At 43.1% G+C, this 15011-nt stretch overlaps 2 protein-coding genes across 4 annotated transcripts in view; both read left to right on the top strand.

The window, feature by feature from the left end:
* dse (dermatan sulfate epimerase) overlaps positions 1-11191 on the top strand; it is a 28666-nt gene extending 17475 nt beyond the window's left edge. For all 3 annotated transcript variants that reach the window (XM_014204993.2, XM_014204994.2, XM_045720778.1), the window contains 3 exons: positions 2315-2554; positions 6505-6712; positions 7745-11191. In XM_014204993.2, the coding sequence (XP_014060468.1) occupies positions 2315-2554; positions 6505-6712; positions 7745-9488 (2192 nt within the window). In that variant the 3' untranslated portion in view covers positions 9489-11191. The remainder of the gene's footprint in view (positions 1-2314; positions 2555-6504; positions 6713-7744) is intronic.
* A 1851-nt stretch (positions 11192-13042) lies between these two features.
* Positions 13043-14760, top strand: ndufaf4 (NADH:ubiquinone oxidoreductase complex assembly factor 4). The gene is made up of 3 exons (XM_014204995.2): positions 13043-13297; positions 13693-13784; positions 13875-14760. Exons 1-3 carry the CDS (start codon positions 13165-13167, stop codon positions 14181-14183), a joined length of 534 nt encoding a protein of 177 aa, XP_014060470.1. The 5' UTR covers positions 13043-13164; the 3' UTR covers positions 14184-14760.
* Positions 14761-15011: the final 251 nt, after the last annotated feature.

The following is a 15011-nucleotide window of genomic DNA, read 5'->3' as shown; positions in this document are numbered from 1 at the left end:
AAACTGTTCGCTTTCTCATTCTTGGACCAGTTCATTTAAGGGCCTAACTCCCGCATAATTATTTGACTTTATTTGAAAATAAAGGAAGACATACAGTATCTGTCCAAAGCATAAAACTTCTTAAGACCTGTATGGGAATGTTAAGCACAGCATGTAGGTACTGTATGTATAGTGTATTCTTATCATGTCATGTCTTGATTGTGAGTCAGAAGGGATATTGTATGGGCTCTGTCCAAAAGGAGAGACACCGGGAGAGATGACTAGATCACAGGACAGCAGCTTATAGGGGATCAGCGCATTCCTGATGCAGGTGTCTGCATGTTGCTGCTTTGCGGCTGCCTAGCTCCGCTCCTAATTGAACAGTCATATGTGGCATAGTTTACCCTGAGTTCATCTATAGTCAAGCATCAGTAGTTAAACCTAAGACCCTCAATCACCCACTTCTCTGCTATGGCCACCCAGGTGCTTAAGTTGTATTATCTGGTGTAGAACGCTGGGACTCTGGGGACCATTCAAAGTCATAGCCACAGTCACACTACATTGTGTTGCTTCCTTGAAAGCTGTTATACATGAACACTTGATTCATTTGTCGAAAAGTGTCTATTTTACACCAAATGGGTTGAGTCAACGTAGTTCCCTTGTTATTTCAATGTAATTGACCTTATATTCAACCACAAACAGGGTTTACAGGTTTGGTTTAAGATTGTTGACAACTTAATCAAATGTCAAGCAAAATTGAATGTTTATCTAGTGTCTTTGCCCGTTGGCTACAGTGTGGAAAATTATATTGCCATTTCTCTCTAGTGGATGCAGGTTTAAGCAATTGTCTAGACTTGTTCATTCTCTCAATACATGATTGTCATGTCAATAAATGAAGCATAAACTCTTGGTAGACAACTATCATGTAATTTTTTATTTTTTAATTGAACCTTTATTTTACTAGGCAAGTCAGTTAAGAACAAATTCTTATTTACAATGAAGGTCTACCCCAGCCAAACCCTAACCCGGACGACGCTGGGCCAATTGTGCGCCGCCCTATGGGACTCCAAATCATGTCCGGTTGTGATACAGCCTGGAGTCGAACCAGGGTCTGTAGTGACGCCTCTAGCACTGAGATGCAGTGCCTTAGACCGCTGCGTCACTCAGGAGCGTAACTCATTGATCCTACGTAACATTTGAAGTTATTCCATTCTTGGGAAATCATTCTTTGTTCATTCCTGAAAATGAACTAAGAGGAACCAGAAATGTCTCAATGTCTCATCTAATCAAAATTAGTGAAGAACCTCAAAGGAGTAGAAGTCAAGTCAAATGGCACCATCTCTTGACCTCCCACATTCCTGCAGATCTCATTGTGATGGTGCTGGGGAGTTAACAGACCAGATCTTCCCCAAACAGCGGCTGGATGACTAATGTGTACTGATGGGAGCTCCAGAGATCTAGAGCCAGTAACATCACTAACAGCATGGCTGAAGAAAAGCCCCTAATAACAGCAACAAAGGCACATCATTAAATCCTAGAGGGGTAGAGGAGGACATTGCTAGAGCACAGTGTGAATGTATGGGATGTGATTGAGCCATGGGGAAGACGTTTATAGCTTTTGACTTCGTAGGGTTAATCAGATTTTTTTAGTTCATGAATTCCTATATACATTGAGCCACTATGTCTAATAATGGAAAATGCAGAACAGTCCAAACACTGTGTGGAGCCGGGGTGTGAGCGTAGTGCGATGCCGTTTGTGTAAATGTGGTCTTTGTGTGCCAGCAGTTCCTGTTTGATGGTAAATACCTGCTCTGTGTAGGCCACTGGTCTCCCAGCCCAAACCAAACACTGGGGTGGACGCCGGCTCCGGGGCTGGGCTGTGGGCTGTGGGTTGTGGTGTCCGAGTGGATCCAGTCCACCGGGTAGCTGCCAGGCACCCGTGATGGACTGGGATTCTCAATGAACTGCGGCTAGAGTGTTTATGTGGTCACTTCTTCTCATAGAGAGAGAGAGAGAGAGTCTATACATTAGTCTGGTATGGTAGTTTCATACTTTCCATGCATAACGGGAGGTTCCAGTATGATGTTCCTGGAAAGAAAATGGGAATGTGACTGACTGAGTAGCTTACTGTAACTACATTTATGATCAACCTCACTTGAGACCACACTTTACACCGAGCTTAATTGGGGTATGTCTCGAGAAAACAAACACTTTAGCTGGGTGACAGCAGTACAGTACAAATGTTTGGGAGCCACTGCTCCATAGACATTGATGGACATGACCTTCCTTCGAAACCCAATAAGCTGACCCTGGTTTCTCCTCTGTTCTGTTCCAGGTTACCTGCAGGAGGCCTACCTGTGGACCAAGCAGGTCCTGGCCATCATGGAGAAGTCTATGGTGCTGCTGCAGGACGTGACGGACGGCTCGCTATATGAGGGTGTGGCCTACGGGACGTACACCACCCGCTCTCTTTTCCAGTACATGTTCCTGGTGCAGAGACACTTCTCCATCAGCCACTTCGACCACCCCTGGCTCCACAAACACTTTGCCTTCATGTACAGGACCATCCTGCCAGGTAATACAGCTGTTTTAGATGTTGTGTGTGTGCTCTGCCATTCAATTCAATATAACTTCATTTCTCCTCTTAATGGTGTTTTTTCTCCTCTTAATGTTTCCCTTTGAAGAAGTTGCTTGGTTCGATCCACTTTTTATCTCTAACAGTGCATTTAGTCTAGATGTCACGTGATAGATGCAAAGGGGATACAGATACTATATAGGCAGCAAGACAGGCTATTTTGAAATTAAATAGAGTGCACGTTAGCAATGAGTAAATATAGTTGAAGTCAGAAGTTTACATACACCTAGGTTGGAGTCATTAAAACTCATTTTTCAACCACTCCACAAATGTCTTGTTAACAAACTATAGTTTTGGCAAGTCGGTTAGGATATCTACTTTGTGCATGACACAAGTAATTTTTCCAACAATTGTTTACAGACAGATTATTTCACTTATAATTCACTGTATCACAATTCCAGTGGGTCAGAAGTTTACATACACTAAGCTGACTGTGCCTTTAAACAGCTTGGAAAATTCCATAAAATGATGTCATGGCTTTAGAAGCTTCTGATAGGCTAATTGACGTCAATTGGAGGTGTACCTGTGGATGTATTTCAAGGCCTACCTTCAAACTCAAAGCCTCTTTGCTTGACATCATGGGAAAATCAAAAGAAATCCGCCCAAAAATTGTAGACCTCCACAAGTCTGGTTCATCCTTGGGAGCAATTTCCAAATGCTTGAAGGTACCATGTTCATCTGTACAAACAATAGTACGCAAGTATAAACACCATGGGACCACGCAGCCGTCATACTGCTCAGGAAGTAGACGCGTTCTGTCTCTAGACATGAACTTACTTTGGTGTGAAAAGTGCAAATCAATCCCAGAACAACAGTGAAGGACCTTGTGAAGATGCTGGAGGAAACAGGTACAAAAGTATCTATATCCAAAGTAAAACGAGTCATATATCGACATAACCTGAAAGGCCGCTCAGCAAGGAAGAAGCCATTGCTCCAAAACCGCCATAAAAAAGCCAGACTTACGGTTTGCAACTGTACATGGGAACAAAGATCGTACTTTTTGGAGAAATGTCCTCTGGTCTGATGAAACGAAAATAGAACTGTTTGGCCATAATGACCATCGTTATGTTTGGAGGAAAAAGGGGGACGCTTGCAAGCCGAAGAATACCATCCCAACCGTGAAGCATGGTGGTGGCAGCATCATGTTGTGGGGGCGCTTTGCTGCAGGAGGGACTGGTGCACTTCACAAAATAGATGGCATCATGAGGTAGGAGAATTATGTGGATATATTGAAGCATCATCTCAGGACTTCAGTCAGGAAGTTAAAGCTTGGTCGCAAATGGGTCTTCCAAATGGACAATCACCCCAAGCATACATCCAAAGTTGTGGCAAAATGGCTTAAGGACAACAAAGTCAAGGTATTGGAGTGGCCATCACAAAGCCCTGACCTCAATCCTATAGAATATTTGTGGGCAGAACTGAAAAAGCGTGTCCGAGCAAGGTGAACTACAAACCTGACTCAGTTACACCAGCTCTGTCAGGAGGAATGGGCCAAAATTCACCCAACTTATTGTGGGAAGCTTATGGAAGGCTACCTGAAACGTTTGTGTCACATCCTGACCATAGTAACTTGTTATTTTCTATGGTAGAGTAGGTCAGGGCGTGACAGGGGGTGTTTGTCCGTTTTTGTATTTCTATGTTTAGTTTCTAGTTTTGTGTTTCTAGGTTGGTTTTTGTTTGGCATGACCTCCAATTAGAGGCAGCCGGTTGTTGTTGTCTCTAATTGGAGGCCATATTTAAGTTGATGTTTGTCCCACTTGTGTTTTGTGGGTGATTATATTTTGTGAGTGTGTTTGTTCCTCCTGCGTCACGGTTTGTTGTTTTGTCCTTAAGTTTATTTTGGTATCGCATTAAGTTTCACTGTCCAATAAATATGTGGAATGAAACCGACGTTGCATTTTGGTCCGATCATTCGAACAGCCGTGACAGTTTGACCCAAGTCAAACCATTTAAAAGCAATGCTACCAAATACTAATTGAGTGTATGTAAACTTCTGACCCACTGGGAATGTGATGAAAGAAATAAAAGCTGAAAGAAATAATTCTCTCTACTATTATTCTGACATTTCACATTCTTAAAATAAAGTGGTGATCCTAACTGACCTAAGACAGGGAATCTTTACTAGGATTAAATGTCAGGATTTGTGAAAAACTGAGTTTAAATGTATTTGGCTAAGGTGTATGTAAACTTCCGACTTCAACTGTAAGTGTTCCTAAATGCCTTAGCAAACCTCTGTGGCACTTCTTGGCAACATTGTCCAAGTTATAAGTAGATTAGGCATGAAAACCTCCTGGGTGCATTACCCCCATGTTAGAGAGTGTGACTGCTCGTTTGTCTTGATATGGGTTATGCATGCGTTACCTTCCTGGGGGGCTGTCAGAGCTGTGTTGATCCAGCCCTCCCCATCTCCACTCTTCCCTCATCTCCTCTGCTCTCCTCTTCTGGTTTATTTTCAGGGGGAGGGTAGTGCTGGAGGAGGGGCTCTCAGGTCTGGACATTTTATAGCCCCCTGCCAACACTCTCTGTATTGTGACTGGGGCTGGGCGCCACTGCTGCATTCAGAGAGCAGCTCTTAATTGCAGCAGCCAGGAGAACGCTGGACTCACTACCCACAATGCCAGCTTCCTCTCTCCCAGATTATCCTGCCTAACTGCCTTCTGCCTGAGTGGACTATGTGACTGCACTGCACTCACTGACCCTGTACAGTCAGGTCTATAATTATTGGCACCCTTGATAAAGATGAGTGAAAAAGACTATAAAGTAAAGAATACAAATACTGAGCTATATTGTATGCCAAAGAGCATGTGCATGGCTCTTTGGCCATGCACACCAGTGGTTGGTTTGGAGTCGAAAAATGGAAGCAAATGCAGAAAAGTACTTCATACCTACAGTAAAATATGGTGATGGATCTTTGATGTTATGGGGCTATTTTGCTTTCACTGGTACTGTGGCCCTTGTTAAGGTCAACAGCACTATGAACTTGACCAAGTACCAGGACATTTTTGGCAAAAACCTGGTTGCCTCTGCCAGGAGGCTAACAATACAGAGTCTTTTTTTGCTGATCTTTATCAAGAGATCCAAAAGTTCCTTAACCCACTGTATGTCTCTGTGTTCAAATGATGGGTTTGTTGGTGTTCCAATAGGTTACACTGTAAACAGGAGCTGTGTTTTAAATGTATTTTGTGTTGGACTTTTACAAAGATAGACCTTGAACAAACGAATATCACCTCAGTGTTCCGGCACAACAGACCCCCACATCATTTGGATTGGGCATTTGTTTATCCAAGGTCTAGTTTTGCATCACAGCAGGAATGTTGTAAACAGACACTTTTTACAAAGGGTAAACACGCGTATTGTCGTACTGCTTGTGCACTCATTTTGGTTATTGCTGTTATTGTTTTTGGCTTACATCTGATTTATTGTCGTTAAATATTTACTACCGGTTGCTAGGTTTTAAGATCTCTTTTGGCACCAGACTGCCATTCTTTGTGTTGGGGAAATGGCTTCAGCGATAAAGCTAGGGAGCTACGGTCTCAACAGGGCCTGTAGTTTGGCTCATTTCCTGATGTTAAGGACATGGCATGCATGGATGTAAAAGCTTTTGTTACCTATTCAGTAAAAAAAGGAAAGAAATGAATCATGATTTTTGTAGCCTATGTATTACTATGCATTCAATCAAATAGAAAGCTATGTGGTTTGTACAACTGAACTGGACCTTGGACAATATGTAGCTGTCACTTCATATTTGTCTGAGTTTTATGATAATAACATTCAATATTCCTCTAACAAACCAGTACGAAAGGCCACTATATTGAAGTTGCCTTCTCCTTTATTTTAACTGTAAAATAATCCATATTGATCTATTGCCCTTGCCTGTTCCATCTCACCAGGGTTCCAGAGGACTGTTGCCATTGCAGATTCCAACTACAACTGGTTCTACGGGCCCGAGAGCCAGCTGGTGTTTCTGGATCGCTATGTGATGAGGAACGGCAGTGGAAACTGGCTGGCTGAGCTGATCCATCAGAACCGGGTGTTGGAGGGGCCGGGACAGGCCGGGAAGGGACAGAGATGGTGCACACTGCACACAGAGTTCATCTGGTGAGAATCTCTCTCTCTCTCGTTCTGTCTCTTTCTCTCTCGCTCTTTCTCTCTCTATTGGTTTAAGTGTACTGTCATACACTGAGTGTACAAAACATTAGGAACACCTGCTCTTTCCATGATATAAACTGACCAGGTGTCACGCCCTGACCTTAGAGAGCCTTTTTTATTCTCTATTTTGTTAGGTCAGGGTGTGACTTGGGTGGGCATATCTATGTTTCTATTTCTTTGTTGGCCTAGTATGGTTCCCAATCAGAGGCAGCTGTTTATCGTTGTCTCTGATTGGGGATCATACTTAGGCAGCCCTTTTTCCCACCTGTGATTGTGGGCTCTTGTTTGTGTGTAGTTGCTTTCTGAACTGCATGTAGCTTTACGTTCGTTTTCGTGTATTATTGTTTTTCCCGGTGTCATTTTAAATGAAAGAAAATGTACGCCTACCACGCTGCACCTTGGTCTCATCCCAACAACGGACGGAACACCAGGTGATGTCACTTGTTAAATCCACTTCAATCTGTGTAGATGAAGGGAAGAAACATGTCAAAGAAGGATGTTTAAGCCTTGAGACAATTGAGACATGGATTGTGTATGTGTGCCATTCAGAGGGTGAATGGGCAAGAAAAAATATTTAAGTACCTTTGAGCAGGATATGGTGTCAGGTGCACTGGTTTGGGTGTGTCAAGAACGGCAACGCTGCTAGGTTTTTCATACTCAAAAGTTTCCTGTGTATATCAAGAATGGTCCACCATCCAAAGGACTTCCAGCCAACTTGACACAACTGTGGGAAGCATTGGCGTCAATATGGGCCAGCATCCCTGTGGAATGCTTTTTGACACCTTGTAGAGTCCATGCCCCAACGAATTGAGGCTGTTCTGAGGGCAAAAAGTATGCAACTCAATATTAGGAAGGTGTTCTTAATGTTTTGTACACTCAGTGTATATGCTGATTTACTCAGTTATTAATGAAATATTTGCTTTTAGAGCAACTGAATTCAAATGTATGAAGTTTATTTCTTGTTATATTTCCATTCTGCAGGTATGATCCCAGCCTGACTCCCAGAGCTCCTGCAGACTTTGGTACATCCCAACTCCACTACTTTGAGGACTGGGGGGTCGTCACTTATGGAAGTTCTCTACCCGCAGACACCAACCACACCTTCCTCTCCTTTAAATCGGGGAAGCTGGGTGGACGGGCCATATTTGACATCGTTCACAGGAACAAGTACAAAGACTGGATCAAAGGGTGGCGGAACTTTAACGCTGGCCACGAGCACCCTGACCAGAACAGCTTTACGTTCGCCCCTAACGGTGTTCCTTTTATCACAGAGGCTCTGTACGGGCCCAAGTACACCTTCCTCAACAACGCAGTGTTGTTCTCCCCAGCTACCTCAGGAAGCTGCTTCAAGCCATGGGACGGCCAGGTCACAGAGGCCTGCGACTCCAAGTGGCTGAAGTACAAGGTGGGGCTGCCGGCGGACGCCCAGGGCAGGGTGGAGGCGGCTCTGGAAAGGCAGGGCATGGTGTTCATTCGTGGGGAGGGCCAGTCGGCCTACAACCCTGACCTGAAGATCAGGAGCTTCCAGAGGAACCTGCTGCTCCTGCATCCCCAGTTGCTGGTCCTAGTTGATCATATCCATCTGGAGACAGACAGCCCAACCAGGGCCATGAGTGCCTTCTTCCACAACACGGACCTGCCCTTTAAGGACACCAAAATAGACGGTGTGCACGGAGCCTTTGTCAGACATGGGGAAGACCCATATCAAATGTTTTGGATGGATGACACAGGCTTCAGTGAGAAAGGGGTCTTGGGGTACTGGAACTATCCCCGTGGTTACCCCTATAACGGCTCTAACTATGTGAATGTGACAATGCCTCTGAGGTATCCCCATACCAGGGTGGCATACATCTTCTTTGGGCCAGGGGTGGATGTGCAGAGCTTTAGTCTGCGTGGCGATGCTAACAGGGTGGACATTTACCTGGCCACCAACGAGCACACCTACACCATCTACCTGCTGACCGGGGAGGTGACCACCAAGCCTCTGTTCGCTATGGTGCTGGTGGACCAGAAGAAAATAGTATTTGAGAAAGCAGCAGGAGTGAAGAACGGCACGCCGGAGGAGGTGGAGGAGTATGTCAACGTAGTAGAGGACAACCTCCAGCACGCCAAGCCTGTTTTCCAGCAGCTGGAGAGACACATCCTGGGCCGGGTGCTAAACACGGCCAGCTTCCGCAAGACGGCCGAGCGCCTCCTCCAGTTCTCCGACAAGAAGAAGACGGAGGAGGCCATTGAGAAAATGTTTGCTCTGACTAAGAGACAGGGCAAGGGGGCCAATAAAGCCTTGGGGAACCTTGGGGACAAGCTCTCAGAGAGCCTGCCGGACATCTTTGGACAGATCGAGGTAAGGGAGAAGAAGGAGAGATCGAAGACAACAAAGAGGATTATTGAGGAGAACCCCGAGGAAGATGGAGACTCCAGGGCCTTTATGGATTATGGAGACTCCAAAAAAGGCAGGAAGGGAGGCTTCGTGAAGGGTCGCAAGTTCAAGGAGGTCCACGTGTTGGCGACGGCCAACAGTGACAGTCTGTTCAACTCATCCTCTTATATCAGACTATTCCTCATATTAAACATAGCCACCTTCTTCCTGCTACTGGCTGTGTTATTGACACGCTTCCAGAGAGGCAGAAGTCTGCACACCCAGAGGTGTTTCTATGGCGTCCTGCTCATCGACAGCGTCATCTTACTCTGCCTCTACTCCTCCTGCTCTCATGCACAGTGTTGACATGGTCACTGTGCGATGAGTGGAATGTCCATGTGCAGACCGATTGAACTGTTTGCCATGGGTGAATAAAATGCACCATACGCCTCAGTCTGAGCCAAGTCTACCTGATGAGTGTCCAGGAAATAATTAATTCCAAATAGGAATTGATAGATTTAATAACGAAATTAAGCCAGACCACCTTTGAGATCCTAAGCTTCTGTGGAGCTTTAAAATGGAGTCTGTGTGAACTTTTTAATGTAGTATTTAGAGTGGACAATGTTGCTTTATATCAAAGATTGCTAGCCACTAAAATGCAGATATCTGCCTCTCTCTGTGGACATTATAGAAATAATGTACATATGTTCAAACAAGATATATTTTTGTGGTATTATTTCTACTCTTTGTAATGAAAAAATAACAATATGCATAGATGTGCAAATGTGATTTTCATTGTGTATTTGCTTTTGCCTGATGAATGTGGGGACTTTGCAGATAAAAAGCTATAGAAATATGTTACCTCAGTCGGTGGTCCTCTCTGTGTCCATAACTGCAGTATAATACCGTTGCATTTAACCAAATTGGCTTACCCGCATAACCGATCACATTGTCACCCCCACCACCCCAATTGAAGTCTTGTGATATTGTTCTTAAGCTGTCAGGGTATATGTAAGTCCATTTAGAGTAATACACTTGGGAAAGTTATTTTTACTCTCCAACTGTAACAGATTTTCTTTCATGCTCTCGCCTGTATGACTACTTGCAGTATGTTGGTGAAGCCCATTCACGTATGCTAGCATAGATTCGTGTTATTGTCCATCACCAAACCCACCTAATATAATTACACAACATGCTCCCCCTCTCGATGTTATGATGTGGAATCGTTGGGAACCCACGTTTCTTGTTATTACCGACTCTTAACTAATGGGTCTACAGGCGTCACTACAGGGATGAGGACCTTTGACCTTTGTGTTACTTTGGTTGGGAGGAAACAACTACTCTGCTAGTCATGGATATGTGAGGAAAGGGAGAACTCAAATGCTAGGAGAGGGGTCGATTTTTGGTGGGCATTGGTGGAGGAGATTTGGGGGGGGGAATACTGTATGTAAATAGCCTTGTACCTGTATAGACATATCTGTCGTCAAATGAGTGGATGATAAAGTTATCCTCCGTACAGGAGGTTGGTTGTATCAATATGTACTCACTCCTGCTCAGTCACACAGATAATAAGGAGAGACATGCAAACAAGTCTTCACTTCCTCTGGTGTGTTTTGGGCATGTGAGGGTGGGCACTGTCTCTCTTTCTGTAAATTCCCAGGTGTGTCTACTGAAAATGTGCACGCCAACATTACAGTTTAGATTCTAGACACATGACTCCGCTGCCTGCAAGTGGGAGGAGCTACAACACATCGCTAGTTGAATTCAATTTGATTAGGTGGGTGGGGTGCTCAATCCACTATACCACTACAGCCTAATCCTGCTGTATCTTGCCAATGAATTTACCTAAACTATGAGTCATGGAAGCCCTAGTCTCTTGTGACAGCGCGGAGATTTAGTTCTGGGTGCCGAGATTATGAAAGCCCTCATGACAATCAAGTAGCATCTTTTGGTCAGGGCTGGCTAGCAACAATCAGAATTCATTGTTTTGTCATCTCATTAAAAAAGGAATTTTCACTGCCTTTTATCATTGTCATGTCATTCAATAAAGAGTTTTATGCAAAATCAAATGTGATTGAAAGGATACCAGTATCGTGTCTCAAATGTTGTGGTGATGTACAGTACCTGTCAAAAGTTTGGACACACCTACTCATTCAAGGGTTTCTCTTAATTTTTTACTATTTTCTACATTGTAGAATAATAGTGAAGAAATCAAAACTATGAAATAACACATATGGAATCATGTTAGGAACCAAAAAAGTGTTAAACAAATCTAAATATATTTTAGATTCTTCAAAGTAGCCACCTTCTGCCTTGATGACAGCTTTGCACACTCTTTTCTACAATGTAGAAAATAGAAAAAATAAAGAAAAACCCTTAAATGAGTAGGTGTGTCCAAACTTTTGACTGGTACTGTAGTACGAGTTCATCATTCATCTCAATGGCCGTGGCTGTGTTTAGGACTGATCCGACTGTCAGAAACATGACCCAGGTAGTGAGATAGCCAGGCAATATCAAATGTACGTAGTCCATGACCTTTGACACATTTTCATCATTGCTCAAATTCCACTTAAGCTGTCAATTCCTATGAACATGAGTAGTGGCACACGAGTCAATGATATACAGTGCCTTCAGAAAGTATTCACACCCCATGCCTTTTTCCACATTTTGTTGTGTTACAGCCTGATTTTAAAATGGATTAAGTTGAGATTTTTTAGAGTCACTGGCCTATACACAATACCCCATAATGTCAAAGTGGAATTATGTTTTTAGAAATGTTTACAAATTCATAAAAAATTCAAAGCTGAAATTTCTTGAGTCAATAAGTATTCAACCCCTTGCCTAAGTAGGTTCAGGAGCAAAAATGTGCTTAACAAGTCACATAATAAGTGACATGGACTCTGTTTGGAAATCTATGGCAAGAACTGAAAAAGGTTGTCCTGCAATGATGAACAACCAATTTCACAGAGCTTGAAGAATTTTGAAAATAATAATAAGCAAATGTTGCCCAATCCAGGTGTGGAACGCTTTTAGAGACTTACCCAGAAAGACATAACAGCTGTATTCGCTGCCAATGGTGATTCTAACATGTATTGACTCAGGGGGTTGAATACTTATCTAATCAAGATATATTACTGTTTTATTTTTCATAATCATTTTTACAGATGTAAAAAATATATATATTTACTTTGACATTACAGAGTATTTTGTGTAGATCGTTGACAAAAACATGACAATTAAATCCATTTTAATCCCACTTTAACACAACAAAATGTGGAACAAGTCAAAAGGTGTGAATACTTTCTAAAGGCACTGTATAGGCAAAATGTCTGTCTCTCCAATACTGTAGGCTACAGTATTTTGATATTTGTCCTTGGCAGTAGATCATTGCCAGATGTGCTCTGTAGGGTTCACTTATGTAAAGGTGATTTAGCTGGCCAAGCTACTCAAGAGAGAAAAACCACAATCTAGGCTCCTATATAATCCACAACCAAGTCAGACACACTCAAACTCAACCTATAGGTACACTATCAAATACAGATGTTATATTTACTGCATTTATGAATGTAAAACCTGCATGATAATGTTTTCCTATTTAAAAAAAAAAAAAAAAGACTGAAAACCTGTAAGACTCTAGTGTCACCTACCTACGATAACCAGTTCATCTTCGGGTTTTAGCGTCAGATTAGAAGTGTCACTCACACCCACTCATAGAACAAACGGTACACTACACCAGAGGCTTCATATAGGTGTCCCATCCTTTCTGCCTACCTACCTACACTATACTGTACTCGTACTGAATAGGCTCCAAGGCTCTGCTGCCACCTGTCGGTAATTGTGTGCCTAGCGACATTATGGACGTGGAACAAAGATGCTTGATGTCCTCTGCGCCAGACGGGGTCGCTGTATAATTTCCAGCTACCATGATAGAACCGTCTCGCTCTCCGTCGAAAATGTTGGAAACCGCTCCTCGGAAAGAGGTCTTTGGAACGGTCGAGCACGGAATGTGCGTTGAGAGTTCCTGGAGGTGATTGTGTCCAAAATGGGGGCACGCGTTGCACGGTTGTTTAGGAATTTTAATTTAGAAAACCGAGTACATCGTGAGATTGGTAAGGCAAAACCTGAAGTGGCACCCCGACATTTGACCCATATTGACCCTGTTCAGAGTACAGAGGGTGAGTACATAGGGCTTTTTGTTATTGCATTGAAGAACTTGTGAAAGTCGGAGGGTCAACTCAACCGGTAGCTACGCCAGCCAGGCTGTTAGCAAGTATACCATAGCCTGCTGTCCTGGCTAGTGTTTCTTAACGTTACAGCTTTGTAGCTATTTGAAACCAGGGTTTTAGTGTTGAGTACGTATTTGTGGTTTTCCAATTCTGTAACAAGCTCAAGCTAAGATACCTAACTAACTAACAGCAAAGATGGCAAATGACCCATTCAACACTAGGGTTCACCCTCTGCTTCTAACGTTATGATTTGCTGCCAGTACATACCAGTCTGTATCACAGTCACACATCTTTTATATGTTGTCCTTTGTCCCCTGAGGCCTAAACGATTTTGATTCCTTCAGTTACTGAGATCAATGATGCCATCCACAAGAGAAACGACCCCCTCCTGGGGTTGCTGAAGTCGGTGTATGTGGAATCAAAGGATCCTACCGAGGTGAGAGCCTAAAATATTGACTATTCAATTGACATTTCAAATGAGGGCTATTTGCTTGATTGGCACCCTACTCTGTTTCAATACAAACAGGCTCCAAAGGAGATCACTGAGGAGAACGTGGAGGAGCGCAGACCACTGAAATTCAGCCTACCGGGGGACCCCTATGGGATTGTAGAGATCACTGATGTCCCCAAAGGCAAACTGTCTATTGTTGAGGCCCTAAAAGCTCTTAACAATCACAAGAATGCTCCCCAAACATGGACATTGGATAAGGTTGCCCAGGAGTACTCTCTTGACTTGAGAGACACTAAAGCGCTTCTAGAGCATTTCATCCCCTTCGAGGTTAAGATCATACCTCCCAAGACAAAGGACGATGCAAAGCAGATCAAAGATACCTAGGACAAATATGCAGTACACCTGGCCTTTAAAGACATCTATCAGCCAAGTTAATTATTTATTTATGTTAATGTACTATAAGGTTGTCTGCCTTGCTTCAAGGTTCAGGATAGGAATAGAGAACGTGTGGAATTATTTGTTTTTCTGTTACGAAACGAGGGAGACGCATGATTTAAACCCAGTACACTACTGTTCAGAGCCAGACATGTTACTGCTACTCCAAGAAAGCTAGCTTCATTGTGGGAAGGGTAATCAGTGTTGTAAACGGCAAGGTCATAACACTACTCCATATGATTTGTGTCAATCTTTAGTAAATCTCAATACAAATGTTAATAATGACAAAATCAACCAATTCTATAATTGTATGAATGATGCGATATTGGCCTGCAAATCCATTCATACTACTTCGCTAATTACCTTCCTAACAAGGCCTTCATCCCTGTATCACAACGGACAGTAAATTGACTGTCACTTGCTACTTTGGCATCTTTCTACTCTCTTCAATTTTGTACTCTTCAATTTTTCATTTATATGAACCAATGTTATGTATTTTTGTAATTCCTATTAAGAGTGGAAAACATTTTGATGTTGGATTTTTTTGGTCTTCCGTGGGTATCCAAGCAAGCACTTGTGTTAAGTACTGTTTCATGATTATATACACCACATGACCAAAAGAAGGTGGACACCTGCTCGTCGAACATCTCATTCCAAAACCATGGACATTAATATGGAGTTGGTCTCCTCTTTGCTGCTAAAACAGCCTCCACTCTTCTGGGAAGGCTTTCCACTAGATGTTCGAACATTGCTGCGGGGACTTGCTTCCATTCAGCC

Source organism: Salmo salar, chromosome ssa06 (genome assembly GCF_905237065.1).
Source record: "Salmo salar chromosome ssa06, Ssal_v3.1, whole genome shotgun sequence".
NCBI classification, from domain to species: domain Eukaryota; kingdom Metazoa; phylum Chordata; class Actinopteri; order Salmoniformes; family Salmonidae; genus Salmo; species Salmo salar.
Note: the sequence above shows the minus strand (reverse complement) of the source record. Positions and strands in the feature narration are given on the sequence as shown.